The following is an 18,640-nucleotide window of genomic DNA, read 5'->3' on the forward strand; positions in this document are numbered from 1 at the left end:
CCATGATCTTATTGATATCCTGCCTCAACTTAGTGTCCCTAGCTGGAATCTTTGTCAGTAACTGTCTCAACCAAAGCAGGGCTGCCCTGGAAAGGAAGGAGGCTGAGGTGGATGTCTTAATCACCCATGCTGCCGCCTGGTGAGTTTTGTGGCAAGCATTCTCAGTCCTCTTGTTCTCTGTCTTGAGCCCCTCTAGCAAGTCAGGGGGAAGAACAGACGTAGAGGTGAGTGCCGCCACGGGAGGATCGATTGGAGGTAGCTTAAGCAAATCCTCTAGGCTGGCATCTACTGTATAAAGCTTCTTATGATTGTTAATGGGGATAGCCATGGTAGCAGGCTGTGCCCATTGCTTTTGAACCATGTTGAGAAAGAGTTTGGGGACTGGAACTATCTCCTGGGCTGACACAGGTTCTTCAAAAAGATCCCCAGATAGATCGTCTGGGTCCTGGGCTGTCGGAGCCGATGGGGTAGATCCCATGCGGGTTGCTACCTTAGCCTTATCCAGAATGGTTTTGAAGTTGGTCAATTTAAATAGGCCTGAAAAGGTAGGCTTTTGGGAAGAACCACCTTCATCCCCCGAAAACTCGGATTCCTGCCTAGGCAATAAGTCTTCCTCCTCCTCCCAGACCAAATCCCTGAGGCTAGGGAGGAATGCGGGGACTGAGGAGGTTGGGTGAAGGATGCTCTACTGGGAGCAGCCTGAGGCTCCAGATGGCGGGTCTTGCGAGTGCGTTTGCCTCTCTGTTGCATGCCCGCTTCGATGCCCTGGGAGATAGCCCTGTTGATGACCTCCTGCATCTCCGCTGAGAGGTTGGGCCCCTGGTCCTCGACTGGGCAAAGCCTGGGATCGGGCCTGGGAGGTGGAAGCTGCGGTGCCAAGGGCCTCACAGGGGCTGGCCCCTCCTCTAGGTCCGAAGGACAGGTGAAGAAGTCGGCCTGATCCGCCATCGAGGGGCCTGGAGTAACTGCCATGGCCAAGGAGGCCGTGGGTGAGAATTCCTGGTCTTCCCCCTCGCTATCAGAGATAGGATGAGCCTGGGCAAGAGTAACCTCCCCGGAGGATTCCTGAGGGTCCACCAACTGGGAGGCTTGGGCCTGCTGTTGGGCCTTAGAAAACTGTATCTCTAAGGCTTTCTGGTGGCATATGGCATCCTTATCCTGCCCCGATCCCTGCTTAGGCCCGGGTTTGGAATAAGATTTGTTGCCTCTGATGGCCTCCCTGGCAGCCTTGCCAGCCTGCCTAGCGAAGGCTCTGGAAGAAACCCCCATTGATTCAGGCCCTTCTGGGATCTGATCTGCCATGGTGTTAATAATGGGTCCAAATTGAGACATGTAGGGAACCACCTCCACTCAGCACCTCATAGTAGCCCACCGCAAGCCAAAATGCTCAAGAAGAGACACAGAAGGTTGCAGGATGAGATTCAGCCAAGGCAGGGGTATGGCGCGAGCAAATCCAGCTCCTAGCGCCTGCAGGAAAGTAAATGTTGTGATCCAGGCGACCACAAGCCCTTGCCGCTTTAGTCCAAAAGGTTAGAGGCCCAGATCGCCGGTCTGAGCGGTCAATGAGGTCTCCACGCGGCTCCTGCTATGAGTCAAGTTTTAGGCAGCTGCGGCATGTGGTTAAATCGAAATCGCAACCGGCAGGGCTCCAAAAATGGCGGCCGGAACTCCCTGCCGCCTCTCCAGACCTTTTAAAAGTGCCGCTAACACTTGGGAGAGCCCTGAGGGGCCGCGCCAAATGCTGGCTTGTAAAAAGCATGGATGACAACAATGGATCTCTCAGCGAGGATTTCCTCCTGCAGCAGGGTTGCTGCAGCGGTGCTGGCATCAGCATCTGACCCACGTGCTTCCCAAACAGCTGTCTGTGACCCTGCGGGGCCCGAGCAAGATTGGGACACCGGGAGGATCAAGGGGTGAGAGAGAAGACAAATTGGGATTTAAAATAAATTTTTCTCACCAAGCCTGCTCCAAAATAAATAACACAATCTTTTCTTTTCTGTAATATAATTGAGAGTCCAAGCAATCTATCTAGAATTGAAGAGAAACTTGAAGCGTGTCCACTGGGCTAGCTGAATTGAAAAAAAAACTGAAGATAATCAGCACCAGAGGCGTGGTTTAAAGTTTCAATTCTGTTCTGGGCAGATTGGCTGTATTTAACTTGCTTGGACTCTCCAGAGCAGCGCCCTGGAAAAGTCATCTATCCATTTATGGATAATTATCATCAATATGCTGATGACACCCAACTTTATAGCTGTACTCCAGGCCAAATAACAATGGAACTCTTCATTTCCTGAAGTTATAAGGGGGTGAATAGGTGAATCTGATTTCAGCAACCCAGAATTAGCCAACAGCTACAATGGGTGTACTATTAGAATACTTGAAGTGTTAGGTTGGGGTCAAATCTTCATGGAGAAGATCTACAGTAACTATGTGGTTATTAAGATTTAACACCAACTTAATGGCACTTAATTAATCAATTAATCTGTATTGGTACATGCCTCTATATAGTGTTTTTCAATTCTGTACTTTTTTCAAGTTCCTACTTTTATGACTTTAGATAAAATTGCTCTTAGGCTGCCATTTTAGAAGTCTCAAATTTCACCAGTCTAGCTGTTAAAGTATAGATCTGATTTATGGATGAAAAGTGCTCATTTATAATTTTATCTGAATAGCTTTAGGCAATTCTGACAATGAAAAATTTAGCTTTATTGACCAATGCAGCTAACATGTCCACAAAGGGACTGATATATAAATGCAGCCAATCAACCCCCAAAAAACATTTATTTGATTCTACAACCAAGTAAGTTTGGAAATTGTAATTGATAAAACAGCATTTTCTAAATCTCCGGACAACTACCCTTTAAAAAAAGAGATGAACAGAGTTGGGCAACTATAAGTAATAGTCTGCATTGACCCAAGGCCGCGTCAGAGAGAGAGATACAAGACAGATTCATCTAGCATTGGTGTAAGCACAAAAATGGGAATTTAACATACTGTATTTTTCGGAGTATGACACAACGGAGTATAAGACGCACCAAGATTTTAAAGAGGCAAATTAAAAAAAAAAGTCTTTGCACTCTGCACATCTCCCAAAAACGGCCCATTTTTATCAAATAAAGGGCATGCATAGCCTTTAGGAGGCTTGTAGAGTGCTCCTGGGGGTTAGGGGGGGGGGGGGGCAAAAACAGCCTGTTTTCTCTCATTTTCCCCTCCCCTGTCCCCAGGAGCACTCTGGAAGCCTCCGAAAGGTTATGCATGGCCATTTTTGCAAAGGGGGTGGGGTTTCAGGAGGCCAAAAATGCTGTATTCAGTGTACAAGACGCACTCAGATTTTCAGCCTCTTGTGGTGGTGGTGGTGGTGGAGGAGCATCTTATACTCCAAAAAAATACGGTAGATCTTTTCAAGTAGGTATTGATTTGGCTACTAAGGTTTATAGAGTAGACATATTACCAAATACTTTTTTCAGCTCTTAATTCAGTGAGTTTGGTTTTGAAATGGAGATTTCAGATTGGTGTTTACATATGAGATGGAGGTAAAATAAAATACTGATACAGAGGCAAAAGTGAGACTGTAAAAAGAAGCTAAAAGAGTACTGATGTTAAGGTACTTAACCTTAATCTAAATTAAACTACAGATTTAAGAATGGTTTGGGACATAAGCAAAGCTCTCACTAGAGGTTACTTTTTACAATATAATGGTAAACTGAAAGAAAAGAGATAAGAGAAAACACAAGCTACTTTGAGTGACATAAAAAGAAGAGAATTATAGAAGTTTCCAGAGAAGATAAGTACCGTATTTATCAACAAATTAAGCTTTTACAGCAACAATTATCTATGTAAAAAGTAAAAGATAAGAAAATGAATTATGCAAAAGAAAATAACTCTGAGTTTGCAAATAAATGAAGGAAATGGTTAGCATACAAATGATGAAAATAAAATAAAATGATATTGAAATTTGCAAGAGGGAGATGCTGTAATAGCAGATAATGTGGTTATGCAAAAATTATTTAATTAATATTATTCTAATCTAGATAATGTACAATACTTTTTGGAGAAAATAGATCAATATTTAAAGGCACAAAATTTATTATGAGTTGCAGAGAAAAAGAAATAGATTACAAATGGACTTATAAGGGAAGTTTGTAAAACTATAAAAAAGACTAAAACAGGAATGGTTCCTTGGACTATATATGGTTTAACCTTTTCTTATTATCTTTACAAAATATGATTAATTCCAGAGAGCTGCAAAGAGGCTAACAGGGACAAGAATTGACTTTAACACGAAACTATCAGCAGTATCATGACTAAAAAATGATTATGTTGTTTACAATGGTTCTAATTGAAAGAGTGAAAAAAGTTATACAAGAATTTATTTATGAGGATAAATGTAGATTTTTATCTAAAAGACTTTTAAAGGATAATGTTAAATACTTTGGATATTTTGGATTACCGGGAGCAACTTAATGAAAAATTGGCCACATTGATTGTCCTAGATCAGTGGTCGGCAAGCCGCGGCTCGCGAGCCACATGCGGCTCTTTACACACTTTAATGTGGCTCTTCTGTGTGCCGGGCGCCCGCTCCCCTCCCTCCTCTCGGGCACTTCAAAACAAGCGCCCCTTTCCCTTTTTTCTTTTCGACCCACAATGATTAGGGAGGATCCTGAAGTCGGGCGGGGACGAGAAGCGAGGAGGCAGAAAAAGAAACGGAGGCTAAGGAGCTTCCCCCCTGCCCCCTCCCAGCAAAAATCTAACGGGGGAGCCAGGCGGGCAGTAGCAAATTAGCCGATCACGCCGCGTGATCGGTTAATTTGCTACTTCCCACGCGGCGTGATCAGCTAATTTGCTACTGCCCGCCCGGCTTCCCGGTTAGATTTTTGCTGGGAGGGGGCGGGGGGAAGCTCCTTGGCCTCCGTCTCTTTTTCTCCCTTCTCGCTTCTTGGGGCTCCACCAATGGGGGAGCAAGGCCCACCCAGCGCCAGGCTTTGGGCTAACACAGAGGTCTGCAAAGTCGGCTGTTTTAAGACTGGTGGACTTCAATTCTCAGAATTCTGGGAGTTGAAGTCCACCAGTCTTAAGAGCCAATTTTGCAGATCCCTGGGCTAATATGATTGATGCCCTTGGTGGACTTCAATTCTCAGAATTCTGGGAGTTGAAGTCCACAAGTCTTCAAGCTGTCAGGTTTGAAGACCCTGGGTTTTTTTTTCTAAAGGGTTAGGGGTGCAAGGGTCTTGCAACTTGACAGCTTTAAGACTTGCATGCTTCAATGTCAGAGTTCCTGAGCCAACATGACTGGAGGAGGAATTCTGGGAGTTGAAGTCCACAAGTCTTAAAGCTGTCAGGTTTGAAGACCCCTTGGGGTTTTTTTCCTAAAGGGTTAGGGATGCAAGGATCTTGTAACTTGACAGCTTTAAGACTTGCGTGCTTCAAATGCCAGAGTTTACTGAAACTAAAAACAGTGTACCATCCTATGTATTTTCGGTTTTAAAAATGTGGCTCTCAAAATAAATTTCAATCGTGGTTTTGGCGAGATTTGGCTCAGTTGAAAAAAAAGGTTGCCCACCACTGTCCTAGATGCAGTAGAGGCCTTTGACGATTTGAACTGGGCTTTCCTGTTTAAAGGTTTAGAAGATAGGAACATGGGAGAGAATGTATACAATAAGTAATAATAAATCCATCTATAATTCATAGAAATCAATTTATACTTCATAGAAAGTACACATCACTGTCAATGGAGATTTGATACAAAAAGGGACAAGACAGGGATGCCAGTTGACTCCTGTCCTGTTTATTTTAGTTACTAAATCACTGAATATAAGTCAAAATGACAGAATTGTGGGAGCAAAGATGTAAAAACTTAAAGGCATTTGCAGATAACTTGCTCTTGGTTTTGGAGTACCACTAAAGAAAATAGAAACACGAATGGGAAAATTAAAAGAAGTTTGTGCTTTAGCAGCTATTAATATTAATAATCAGAAGATGAAGATGTTAATGAAGAACACAAAATGGTTGATCAAAGAATTGATGAAGAAAATGGGATTAAGATTGAGAAAAAGTATAATATTTGGTTATTACTATAACAAATATGAACTACATTTTATTCAAAAGAACTATGTTAAAACATGGAATGAACTTAAAAAGACATGTTCAGATGGGTGAAACTACAATTGTCATTGCTGCAGAAAAATGTTGTGATAAAAATGAATATTTTGTCTAGAATGATTTTTTTCAGACAATGCCCATTTTGTCAATTGATATACCATATAAACAGTGATAAAAGGATATACCTAAATTGATGTGGCAAGGGAAAATGCCACAAATTAAAATGCAGCAAGATGCAAAGGAAAGAAGAGCATTTGATTGAGTTGATTTGAAATTGTATTTCATGGCTTGTGATTTGGTTTGGATGAAAGAGTAAGTGCTTCTAAGAAGTAGACAACTTTTAGAGTTAGAAGCACATGACCTGAAATTTGGATGGCATGGATATTTATGGTGTGATAAAGCCAAGCGTGGCTACACAAAGATTTGAACTCAGTCCTTGGGCAGCAAGCTGAAGTTAACCCATGCATGGACACTCCAAGCAGCGCCTAGGAGAACAGCTCTGTGACCATCAACACAAACAGCATTCTATAGATGAGAAATAATAGGCAAACTAAATGTTTTAGTATCATGAGGCACTAAAATTATGTCAAGGGGAATACAAAATAAAATCAAGAGAACAACCAATGGCAGAAATACAAGTTATCTATGGTTTTTATTTACAGTTATCAAAACAAAATTAAGTAGATAAAACAATTTATGTTATTGAACACTGTAAAACTGAATTTGAAATAGTATTGTACACAAATGCCAAACATGTGATTGTTAAAATGTCTATTTTTAATTGAAATTTGAAACACAAGATGTACAAGTTAAGGAATGTATGATAAAGTGGACTAAATTTTTTGGTTATAATATATAGATGGAACAATGAGAAAATATATGGATAAAAGGTCTTAAAACACTTTTATAATATTAAACAGAATTTTTATAAAACAATGTGCTATTGGTATGTGGCATCAGAAAAATTATCTAGAATATATGAAGGTAGTTCAAATTTATGTTGAAAATGTAAACAAGAAGAAGGGTTACCAGATTCATATCTGAAGAGTTCAATTATCTACTTTATTGCTTGTGCCTATTTCACAGGAATCCCCCACCCACCCACCCACGGATTGGTGATTTGTACATAGGCCACACTAGATAAGATTCAACAGCATTCAAGGAGGTTTGACTTTGCATTCTTGTGACGACATAAAGATTCCAGACTAATTCCCTGTTTGACTCCTCCACCAGGTTCTGCCGGTCTCTTTCCAACTTTTTATTATGCTTAGTGGACATGCAAACAAGTTTTAAAATGTTGGGTTCAAATACATTCAGTTATTTAGGGCATTGAAATCAGAACTTTTCCTCTTTGGACAGTTTGAAAAAAGTCATATAACATTGCTATATATGATGATTGCAACCATATTATTGTATTTACAAAGATACAATAGAGAGGAAAGACTAAAGATGACTAAACTCATGGAAATGGCCAAATTTGACTTGTTTGATTAAAGGAAAGACAAAATCTGAAGGGTCTTTGGAGTCCTCTGAGCTTGGTTGTTTTCTTGCAGACATTTCATTACCCAAGTCAGGTAACATCATTAGCACAGCATTACCTAGCTTGGGTAATTAAATGTCTGCAAGAAAACAAATAAGCTCAGAGAACACGAAGGATCACTCATTTCAGTCCTGAGCTACAAATATTCTCCTGTATTGATAAGACAAAATCTATGTTTTGTGCTGACTGGGAATCCCTTATGAACCCCTTTTTGTGTAAAAAGCAACAACAAAAAGTGAACTTATGATTTATAGTTTTAAATATTAGAGAGAGATAAAGTATACAAAAAGAGAGTCATAATATAACTTTGGAGAGAGAGAGATCAATATACTTATAGCTGCTGCAAAGGAGATTGGAAAATCCTTTATATTTTTAAATGTTCTTTTATATTTTCTACTTACCTACTTATTTATTCTACTTATTTTCCTAAAAAGTCTTTCATTTCCCCCCCCCCTTTTCTTTTGCTCTATTTTAATTTGTATTAGTCTCATTCTTGTGTTTAAAATTCTCAATAAAATTGTACACATATACAGAGTAATACAGTAATCACACCGCAGTAAAAGATAAATAATAGAATGCAATACAGAGTACCATGAATTTCAAAATATAAATTAAGCATAATTTCAGCCAAGGTTAAACTTCTCAAACTTTATTAGCTGCAGTGTTTATGATGTGAACAGATACGCAATTGTCCTACAGACATAACTGTTCTTGTAATTCAGTTTTACTGGATGGTAGCCATAGTGTATAACATGCCCTGCACTAAAAATGCCTGCTTATTTAGAGAAGGTGAGATAGAAAGCGAAACAAGTTTATGCTAAAACAATATTAAATGATTTTAAGCCAGTTTATTTTGGGCTTAGTCACAGAAAATATATTACCTTCCTCTATCTCAATTTATTTGTCCTTTGTGAAATCCTATTGCTATATAAACAAATCTCTTCAGGGAAGGCAATCAATAAAGTGCCTAATTTGATTAGCCATGTTTTAAAATTCATCAAGGTAACTTAACATAAATAAACTGCTTACTTGTCAGTATTTTCCATGTCTTCTTTTCATCATCGTAATACTGAACCAAATTGCTGGGAAGCCGGTCAGGTCCAGGAGGCAGCCCTCCAACCAATAAAAGCATTTTCTTGTTGGAACGAATTCTTCACCCCCAAAAAGAGAGAAGATAAAAATCTTATGTTATTGGAGAGTGTTTTAGCAATAACAATCAGAAACCTCACAAGAATTTTCACTGATTACAATTTTTTATTCACTTTTTCTATTTCTTTCCTTATTATGTCTCAACAGCTTTCTGAATCAAGCAGAAAAAAGAATAATCTGAAAAGCTGTGCAGTCCTCTACTTGTGGGATAATACATTTTTTTAATGCAATTTGTTGAAGGTTCATTCTAGAACGACCTTTTTCTTCATATCATTCCCTTAAATCATCACTCTTTACAGCTGAATGCACACGGAATGCTCTGGAGTTGTACTAAGGTTAAGCATTAAAGTTGCATGTCAAAATTGTATTAGTCGAAATTATTATTATAAGCCATTCTAAACCCAAAGAACCATGAAAAAAAATTAAGGTGCTGCCACCTAAGCTGAGCTGTCTAGGCCCCAAAAGAAACCACTGAAGTACCACCCTAGCAGTAGGATGGCCTGGGTGCCATGTCCCTAATTTTTACACTTGCTTTCCAAAAATTATTATCCCATCGTTTTATTTCTCAAATGACAGTTTACAGATGTTACTTACAATGAGGGAGGAAAATAAGAAAGTAGAGGCAGAAATAATAGGAAGTCTGAGGGAACACTGAGAAAAAAGGGCCTGCATCAAAAATTTCTGCTTTCTTTCCTAAGACTGCAGTTTGAAATCAGAACCCTACTATGTAAAAGCAGTGGATCATCACTACTTCACTGTTCCTTCTTTCTGTGCTTTTCTTCACTATAGATCTTACAGTTTGCAAAGAGATGCTGTAAACTCTAACTCTTTTTGCCCTCTATTGGTTTCCGCATTTTTGCATCCAGAACTGCTAATCAGATCTGTTCAATGTGTGGGACAAGGAAAATTAAAGCATGTCCCACATGCCTGGGTGCCCCAAGTCAGCTGCTTCCCAGGCTTCCCCGTGTTTATACCATTGGAGAATGCAAAGAATTTGCAAGCCAACTCCTTAATTATATACTTCAAGTTAAATTCCAGCATACCAGTACAATTAGAAGCATTTCAACCATAGTTATACACTGTACTCTACTTAGATCTAAAGAACCGTTCTGTTGCTTACTTTAGCCTGGCCTTCCGATTTCCTCCGTTCTGCTCCCATCCCATTGCCCCTCCTTTCTTTGCTCTCCCACTGGCTATAGCAACACCAATTGGTAAAAATGAGACTGTGATGTTGTTGAGAGCCTCCCCAGAGTGGAGTCCTGCCAATGCCTGCCACTGATCCAGCAGCATGAACCTGCTCAACTGTGCAAAGTCACTCTAATTCCCTCCCTCTGTTTTTCTACCTTCTCCCCCAGGGGGCAGCCACTGAGAAGAGTGACTACCCACCCATCAAGAACTGGCAATTCGCTGCTATTAACCGTGACCGTGATTCCCAATCTGCCTGGCAGTTCTTAAGAACAGGGCTTCAACGTCTCATAGGCAGTAAAAGCTGTAATATGCACCCTGGCCTCTATCACTATACCTGATGAATGCACATTTCTTTGTAACACTAATGGTTTTAACACAAATTCAAGAGGAAGGAGGAAAGGAGACCTAGACCCCTAGATGAGTACTGATTCTTTAATAGTCACTTTACATATAATTGAGTATCTATCAGTTACACAAAGCCTGGAAAGTAATAAAAGTCACAAAAAAGGAAATCATGTTAAAGTAATTCATTCTAGTATGATAAAAAATAACATACATAGCATAGCATGCATCCAAAATAATGTATTACCATATAATACCAGTTTTTGTGCTGCTGAGCTACTTGAGATTACTGAAGTTAGCGTCCATTATTCACTGTATTAATCCTTCACACAGCTGTATTAATCCTTAGGAGATTTCTTTTCCACTCATCATTCTGCATTATGACTGAATTATTTGGGCATATGTGGAAGGTGGGCAACATTTCTGATGTATATGCTTAGTGACAATGACAGTAATAATAATCTTTGCTTTTAAAAGAAAAACAAAGGTACTACCAATGGTGAGTCAATTCCAAAACATCTAAACGAGCACCACTTGAACAGGACTGGCATTAACAAAACCACCATATTAGTCCATTGCAAAAGGCAGCTTTAGTTGTAACAACTTACATTCTGCAACAATATCTTTAACACTATCAAATAATAACATCTGTCTATCCCAGGTCCTTAGGAACTACTTGATAGATGGATAAAAATGCCAAATCCAGTCTAAACATCTGGATGACTGTGTGACCAATCATAATAATAAAAGTTCCAGAGAGGGAGCTTTATTACCAATATCAATATGCAATCTAATAGATTCATCTGCTTAACATATAGTGTACAGGTACATAATTGGCCCAGTAATCTACTAGAAACAATCAAGCAAATTAAGGACATTTGTAACGATTTCTGTACAGCCTCTAATTAGTATGTTAAGAATGAATTAATAACAATTAAAACAGAAGGTTCTTCTGGAATGTGCAAAGGCTTTCTGAGAAAGCCTTCTGGAATGTGCAAAGGGTTATGTACCAATGTATCAAATAGTACATAATATATAACTTCACACTGCCAAAAGTATGCTACTCATTGCTTTGTCTTAGGATGGTTTTACATTGAGCCTAACCAACTTAAGGTCAGGCAGCTGCACCAAGAAAACTGCTCATGGCCAAAAGTGCTACTTATCCCATTTTATGTATGCCATTAATAGTTTTTGATGGGACATTCCCACCTTGATCTTGTTTAAAACTGGGTTCAGAAAACAGGTCCATTTTTGTCATTTGAAATTATGGTACTGGAATATAACAGTGTTAGATGCTTCCTTTCCCCATTAGTCTACCTCCCCCTTACTTCCTGCTTCTTCTCTTTTCTCCAGTAGCCATGTTAATATGAGTCTATTTGGCTCTGAGCACTGAACAAAACCATTTGCTCAGCACCGGTGGTATTGGAAGCAGCATTCCCACCAGCCTTTGCTTTTCAGCATGTAGATACAGCGTTGTGCTAGACATTAGAAAGGGGAAGGAGGAAGAAACTAGTGCCTTTTTTCATTGGTGTCATAAAAACAAAATCAAAGCTAAAGAGGAGAAAGAGCAGCTAGTATCAATATGGAAGAGTGAGAGAATGGTATGAATACCTGTCCCTCACTGACTCAGACTCAATTCAAATTTGTTAATAACTTCATCCTTTGCAGTGGGAAGAACATTAAAAATATGTCTGGAGTCAAAAAAAATATGTCTGGAGTCCACTTCTGAATTGTGTTCAGATTACATTCAGAGTTTCTGATGCTTAAGAAACCATGCTGAATCTTCACCATTTTACAATATGCATTTCAATAAGAAATACAATATACTCTAGTGTGAGTACACCAGTATATGAAGAAAGATGCTTAGAATTAGTTTTCTAGCAATTCTATTTTAAATCGTTATTAAGATTGTCTCTTATAATAAAATGTATAAAGAAGGCTAGTATAGAAAAGCCTTAACAAAGTTAGTAAGAACTGGGATTATTTTGATCCTCACATCCAGAATCAACCCAGCTGTTAGGGTTCTAAATACCATGCAGAAATAAATCATTGTCCAAGGCAAAACATCCTTTAAGGTACAATTTATTCCACAGGCAATTTAGCACGGCTATGGAAATTTCAACTCTGAATTACATCCTGTAAGTCAGTGTTTCTCAAATAGTGGAGGCTCCGTAAAGGGGGGCACGAAGGCTCCCTTTCCATCTGGGTGCAAATGAGGAGCCAGGAGCAACAGGCGGGGTCCCGCCACCACGTTCAACAGTTTGCTTTCAAGTGGGCTCAGCCCATGTGTAAATTTCCTCTTGCAACCCTCGCTTGCTCTGGGGATGAAGAGTAGCGGGCGGCTGCGAGGGGGTGCTCAACCCTCGCACGCCCTGAGCCGTCGGAGCTGCTTTCGGGCTTACCTGCCGCCTCTGGGTTAACTGGCGGCGAAAGCGGCGGCGGTGGCAGACTAGAGTTTCCCGATGAGGTTGCCTGTCCGACCAGCCCCCGCTGGCTCCTGGCTGAGGGAGGAGATGCCGCTCCGCCTTCTCCGAGCGGGATCCGCGCCCTGCAACTGGCCGCGGCGGGCGAGGGGAAGCGGGAGCAAAAGCTTTTGCTATCAAATCCAGAAACCATATTTTTTATGGGAAGTACGAGAATGAACTTCAATTTCATAATGATATCCCAAGGAACAGAAATAGCATTTTAAAAAATCTTTTGAAAATCTCAAAGTTCCTTGTATCTGGTGGGTGTTATCCTTTATCTAAAAGGGTTTGAACTTTGAAAGATTTTTTTTCACTATTAAAGTTCATAACATGTCCTATTTATAGGAAACATTTGGACTGTATTTTTGTTTGATCCTGCTGATAGGACCCTACAAGGAAAGGATTATATCATATCATTGCAGTTGTAATTGGATTTGGAACAATAATTGTTATAGACAAATGATACTATTTACAGTTGCGCAGGGGGGGCGCGAAATGTTTTCTTCTTCCTAGGGGGGGCATGACAGAAAATAATTGAGAAGCACTGCTGTAAGTTCACCTAGTTGAAAGTTCATGATCTCTCCCCACACCCACAAATCCATCACATGTTCCAATCATCATCTTCCACGCTGGCATGTACACCCATCTTCTTCCGGCCAGGTGTCGAGGTGCTGAGACAAAAGATGACCTTGGCTTCTACAAAAGAATGTCAACAATCCATTCTACAATCCTACTCCTTTCTATTCCCCCCTCCCAACTACTACACTATTGAAACAGCATAGAAAATTATAAGAAAGTGTGGCAGGCCAAAGATCCTAAAAAGAACATAACTACAGGCCTGACACCAGCAGGACTATCTTCAATCTCATGACTGAATCATAAACAATTCCATATGCTTCAAATTCTTTGTCTAGGAGGTAGATTGTAATATTTTTAAGTGTGAGATGTGTATGGCTAAATATATATTACAAGAGCCTCAGTGATGTTAAGCCATAACTGACTTAAGCATTGTCATCCTTAATAAGCAAATAAATTGTTTATTCCAACCTCTTTGTGAATAATGTTCTGTTTCTAGAGCAAACAACTTCAGCTGTTCTTTAAAATTCAAAACACTTGGGTAAGATTGGTCAATAAGAAAACATTTGAATTTTGTATTAGTTTTTACATTTTAATCTTTTCCAAGTAACCCTTTCCAGGCCTCAAAACATTATAAAAGAATGAAGAACAATACAAATTCATTTGTTTTTGATGTAGAATAAAAGTTAATATTTATTCTATCTAGCAGAAAGTGCAGCACATGCTTGGAACCAATGAAATATGCACAAGTTTTAGTATTATGCACACAAGCATAGGCATCAGAAATTAGTGGAAAACTGTCAGCTACCTGTTCAGTGCAGATGAAAAAGCAGAGGATCAGAATTAATTAAAACCAAATACCTACTGCCACACACCTATATTCAAAACATCAATTGTACTGATAGATTCCAATCTACTTAAGATATGTACATGGAAGACTGTTTCTGCCAATTGAGAGGTGTATTTGGAAATAATAGAATCACAGGGAATTCTTTCTAACCAAGCACATTTGGGAATGGACTTTTCATTTAATTAAATAAGGCTATTTTATCAAGACTGCTAGGTTAAAATTTCACTATAGTCATACATTTATAGGTCCAGGCACTTTTTTTCAATTTATCCTACACAAAAGTAGGAATGTTTAGTATTGTTAGGTATAGGTATAGGCATAGTTTAGACAAAAATTATAAAAGGCTACTGTTAGAAAATATAATTAACTGTAACATAGATTAGCAGAATAGTCAGCATCCATAAAAACTATCCACAGTTAAATCACAGTACAGATGTGCAGGTTGAGCCAGTTAACTAAATTTAAAAGATGAAAATTTTTAAATCAGGAATGCAGCTAAAATCCGTAACACATTGGCAAGCTTCATATAGATGTTATCCTCAGATCACTTATGATCTTTAATTAAATATTAAAAATATGGGTAAGGAGGTAGAATAGTTGCCATATGTTTTTGCTATGCCAGCGCTTATGACTCCTATCCTAACTGTAGTTCAAGAAGCTATTACAAACCAGTAAAATTAAATGCTTTCAAGAGATCAGCAAGAATGTCTTATTTTCTCTATTCTCTCAACTTTTATTGTCCATTAGAACAGCCAAATATACTTTGGTCCAAAGCCATGCCAAAAGCCAAACCAAAATGGTTTTATTAGTATTTGCCTTCCAAGAATATCAGGTACCATATTTATTCGAGTATAACACGCAAAATTTTGTACCCAAAAAAGAAGTCAAAGTTTGGGTGCGCGTTATAAACGAGGAAAATTTACTTGGCATGGTAGCCCCTGAAGCATTCGATCCTGCCGACTGGAGGAAGAGGGTGAGAGGCGGGTCCTGTGAACGGCGGCAGCAGCGGCGGCAATACTCACAACTCAGCTGCCTGCCGCCTTTCCCCTCCTTTGTCTCCCAGCCGGGGCGGCCCGCCCCCGAGTTGCGACTATTGCCGCCGCTGCTGCCGCAGTTCACAGGACCCGCGAAGAGGCATTGGCTTTGCAAGCGGCAGCAACGGCGGCAATAGTCGCAACTCGGGGGCGGGCCGCCCCAGCTGGGAGACAAAGGAGGGGAAAGGCGGCAGGCAGCTGAGTTGCGAGTATTGCCGCCGCTGCTGCTGCCGTTCACAGGGCCCGCCTCTTACCCTCTTCCTCCAGTCGGCAGGATCTCGATCCGTCTGGAAGGGAGCGGAGGCGGCGGCGGCGGTGGCGGCAGCATCTACAGCGTCTTGGTCAAACCGCAGGACAAAAAGACGGGACCCCCCGCAGCCGCCATGTGCCAAGGAGCCTCAGTCGGGAGCAAAGGGGAGGCCGTGGACTCCTGCAAGCCGACCCTGGCTTTGCTGCCCCGCGAGAGAGAGACTTGGACCCGGCAGATGGATTTCATCATGTCCTGCGTGGGCTTCGCCGTGGGGCTAGGCAACGTGTGGCGCTTTCCCTACCTGTGTTACAAGAATGGGGGAGGTGAGCAACCTGCGGCCGTGAGGGCTGGGTGGAAGGGACGACGTGGGGGGGGGTCTCCAGGATTTTTGTCAATTACAATGCTTGGTGTGAAACAAAATTTTATACTGATTTTTAATCAAAAATTAGGGGGTGCGCGTTATACACGTGTGCGTGTTATACTCGAATAAATACGTATGTATATATATGTATGTATGTATGTGATTTTTATCCTGCCTTTATTACTTTGTAAGTAACTCAAGGTGGCAAACATTCATAATACTTATTCCTCTTCCTCTCCACAACAACAACCTATCAGGTAAATTGGACCGAGAGATTGAGACTGGCCCAAAGTTATCCAGCCATTTTCATAGCTACAGTGGGACTAAAACTCAGTGTCTCTTGGTTTCTAGGCCACTGCCTTAACAAATACATCAAATTAATGTCTAAGCATTATCCAACTTCTAGAATAATTTTTTGGAACATTTTCATACTTTCCTTTTCCAGGAAGTCAGTCCTTACCACCCAAATCCAATGTTTCCAGTCATTTCTCCATATAAAATACTTATAATCTGCCAAAAAGGACAATAAGCAGAAGGCTGCATACAATCTTTCCTCCATATACACTGTATCCAAACTATCTGATAGCTTGGAATGACTGTGAGCTATTTTATTCAGAAAATGTTCTGCAAATATGTCATAACACAGATATAAGGGTAGATTATTCTGGGAACTCACAAGAATTTGCTTACTGGATTAAAATTCTGCTGAATGCATTGATAAAATTCACTGGTGAATCTTTGATAATAACCCTATAAAGTAAGCTCTAAAGCAGGGGTGTCAAACTTGCATTGTCACGGTGTCGTCACGTGACGTATCACAACTCCCCCCCCCTTCGCTAAACCAGCTGGGGGCATGGCCAGTGCATGACGCATTTGGCCCATGGGCCGCGAGTTTGCCAGCCCTGCTCTATAGTAATTGTTCCCAGCCTATCAGATCTGTTAAACTACTACAGCTTCCATAGCCAATTCTGTCTCCAGCACACCTAGAAGACCCCAGCTTAGGATAGGTATTTAAAACTGTATTCAACTGGTACATCTTAAAGTTACAAGCTTAATCATCTTTGTTCTAATTCCAATGAATCAGTTCAACAGCAGTCAGTATATTTTAAAATGTGACATACTTACAACTTTTTCCTTTTCTTTGGTAATTCAACTGCTTTAACTCTCATACCACTGATGGTTGAACTTATTACTATAATAATCATGGCAAAACATATTTCTCTCATTAGAGCTTGTGTGTGTGTGTGTGTGTGTGTGTGTGTGTGTGTGTGTTTCAAGAGAGAGGGAAGGAGGGAGAATGTGCATGTGTGTTGTACATACATTTGGAAAAGAAGACATCCTGTATGTATGTTTGTTGAGAATCCATACTAACCTATAAGTATCTGCTGAATGGATGATGACTATACTCCCTGCAAATAAGGGATGTATAAAATGGTAGTGAATGATAGAATGATGGAAACTCTGAAACTTCAAATTAAAGATTTTCAAATTTTGCAACTAGCATGTATTAGGCCATAAATCAATTACATTAATTTGTGTTTCACACACAGTAAAGTGAAGAGTTCCCTAGAAATTTCTATTGGACTGTTTTCTGTTTAGGTATAATGTAATGAAGTTAATAGTTGTTTTTAATTAAAAACAGAGAAGAAGATATGTCTGCAGTGTAAAAAAGGCAATCTATGCACAGGTGACAAAATACATAGCTACTAGCTCTGCATAGAAAAGAACTCTTACTAATTACTACCATGCCTTCCCATTCAAGTCTGCCAACTTGTTTTATGGCTTTGGATTTCTCTTTAAGCCTGAGGCTTAGTTATTTTAACTGAAAGCTTAGGTGGGATTTCAAACAGGCAGATCAAACATAAAACTAAACACAGAAGTATAAATCTTACCAAGAGTACAAATATATCTCAATATATTTGGCAATATCATAAGAACAATCCCGAGAGCAATTGTTCTGGAACTGTTGTACTGCCATGCTAACATGGAAATATTTGAATAATAGTATTGTTTATATGATATGATGTTTATGATCAGGAGCTATATGTGCTTGAAAAAGTAATATTGACATCAAAGGAACAGATATAACTTATAAAACATTCTGAATAGCCAAATGATTTACATGAACGATATGCTTTTATGTTTGCCATGGCCTGATGAAGAAGTGAACCATGAATTTGTTACCTTATTTTTAAAAGTAAATACTTTTGAACCATCCACATTTACTTTAAAAAGTTCATTTTCCCGCATCTTGTGTTAGTTGTAGAAAATGAAAATTGGTAAAAAAACAAACAAACAAAGCCTATAATTGTCAGAAATGGAGGTCATCATTCTATTAGGTTAAGCTGAATTAATTAAGTAATTCTAAAAACACATCGAAGCTTTGGGAAATCACAGGTAGAAAGTTCATCTTTTAAAGTATCCTACTTTGACAGCTATAATAGTGATAAACAAAAAGTGAGGTAGCAAAAGGTCTGACACAAATAATGTATAGTTGGAAGAAATGTCCTTCTGTGTTCAGTTCCAAGTGAAGAGAAAGACACTGGAAACATGGTGGATGGGATCACAGGCATTGAAGATATTGAGTAAAGAAAAAAAGGGCAGAGAGTGCCTGAGTTTTATACCCTCTCTGGGCTTTTGAATTTGATTTTGTATTCTGATTGGTTGTCAGACTCCCATGTAGGCTGTCCTGAGTCCCAGGCTTGGTTGACCCTTGCTAGATGATGTAATCTTCCCAGGTGCCATGTGGTTAGATGGGTAGAGGGCTAATCCTATCAGGTCCTGAG

The 18,640-nt window shown here is 39.8% G+C and overlaps 1 protein-coding gene across 1 annotated transcript in view; it reads right to left on the reverse strand.

The window, feature by feature from the left end:
• Positions 1–18,640, reverse strand: part of KLHL14 (kelch like family member 14) — an 81,240-nt gene that overhangs the window by 50,445 nt on the left and 12,155 nt on the right. The window contains exon 3 of the mRNA XM_081952634.1: positions 8,669–8,790. Coding sequence (XP_081808760.1) covers positions 8,669–8,790 — 122 coding nt within the window. The remainder of the gene's footprint in view (positions 1–8,668; positions 8,791–18,640) is intronic.

The sequence above is a fragment of the Natrix helvetica genome (genome assembly GCF_964273705.1).
Source record: "Natrix helvetica genome assembly, chromosome: 4".
Taxonomy (NCBI): domain Eukaryota; kingdom Metazoa; phylum Chordata; class Lepidosauria; order Squamata; family Natricidae; genus Natrix; species Natrix helvetica.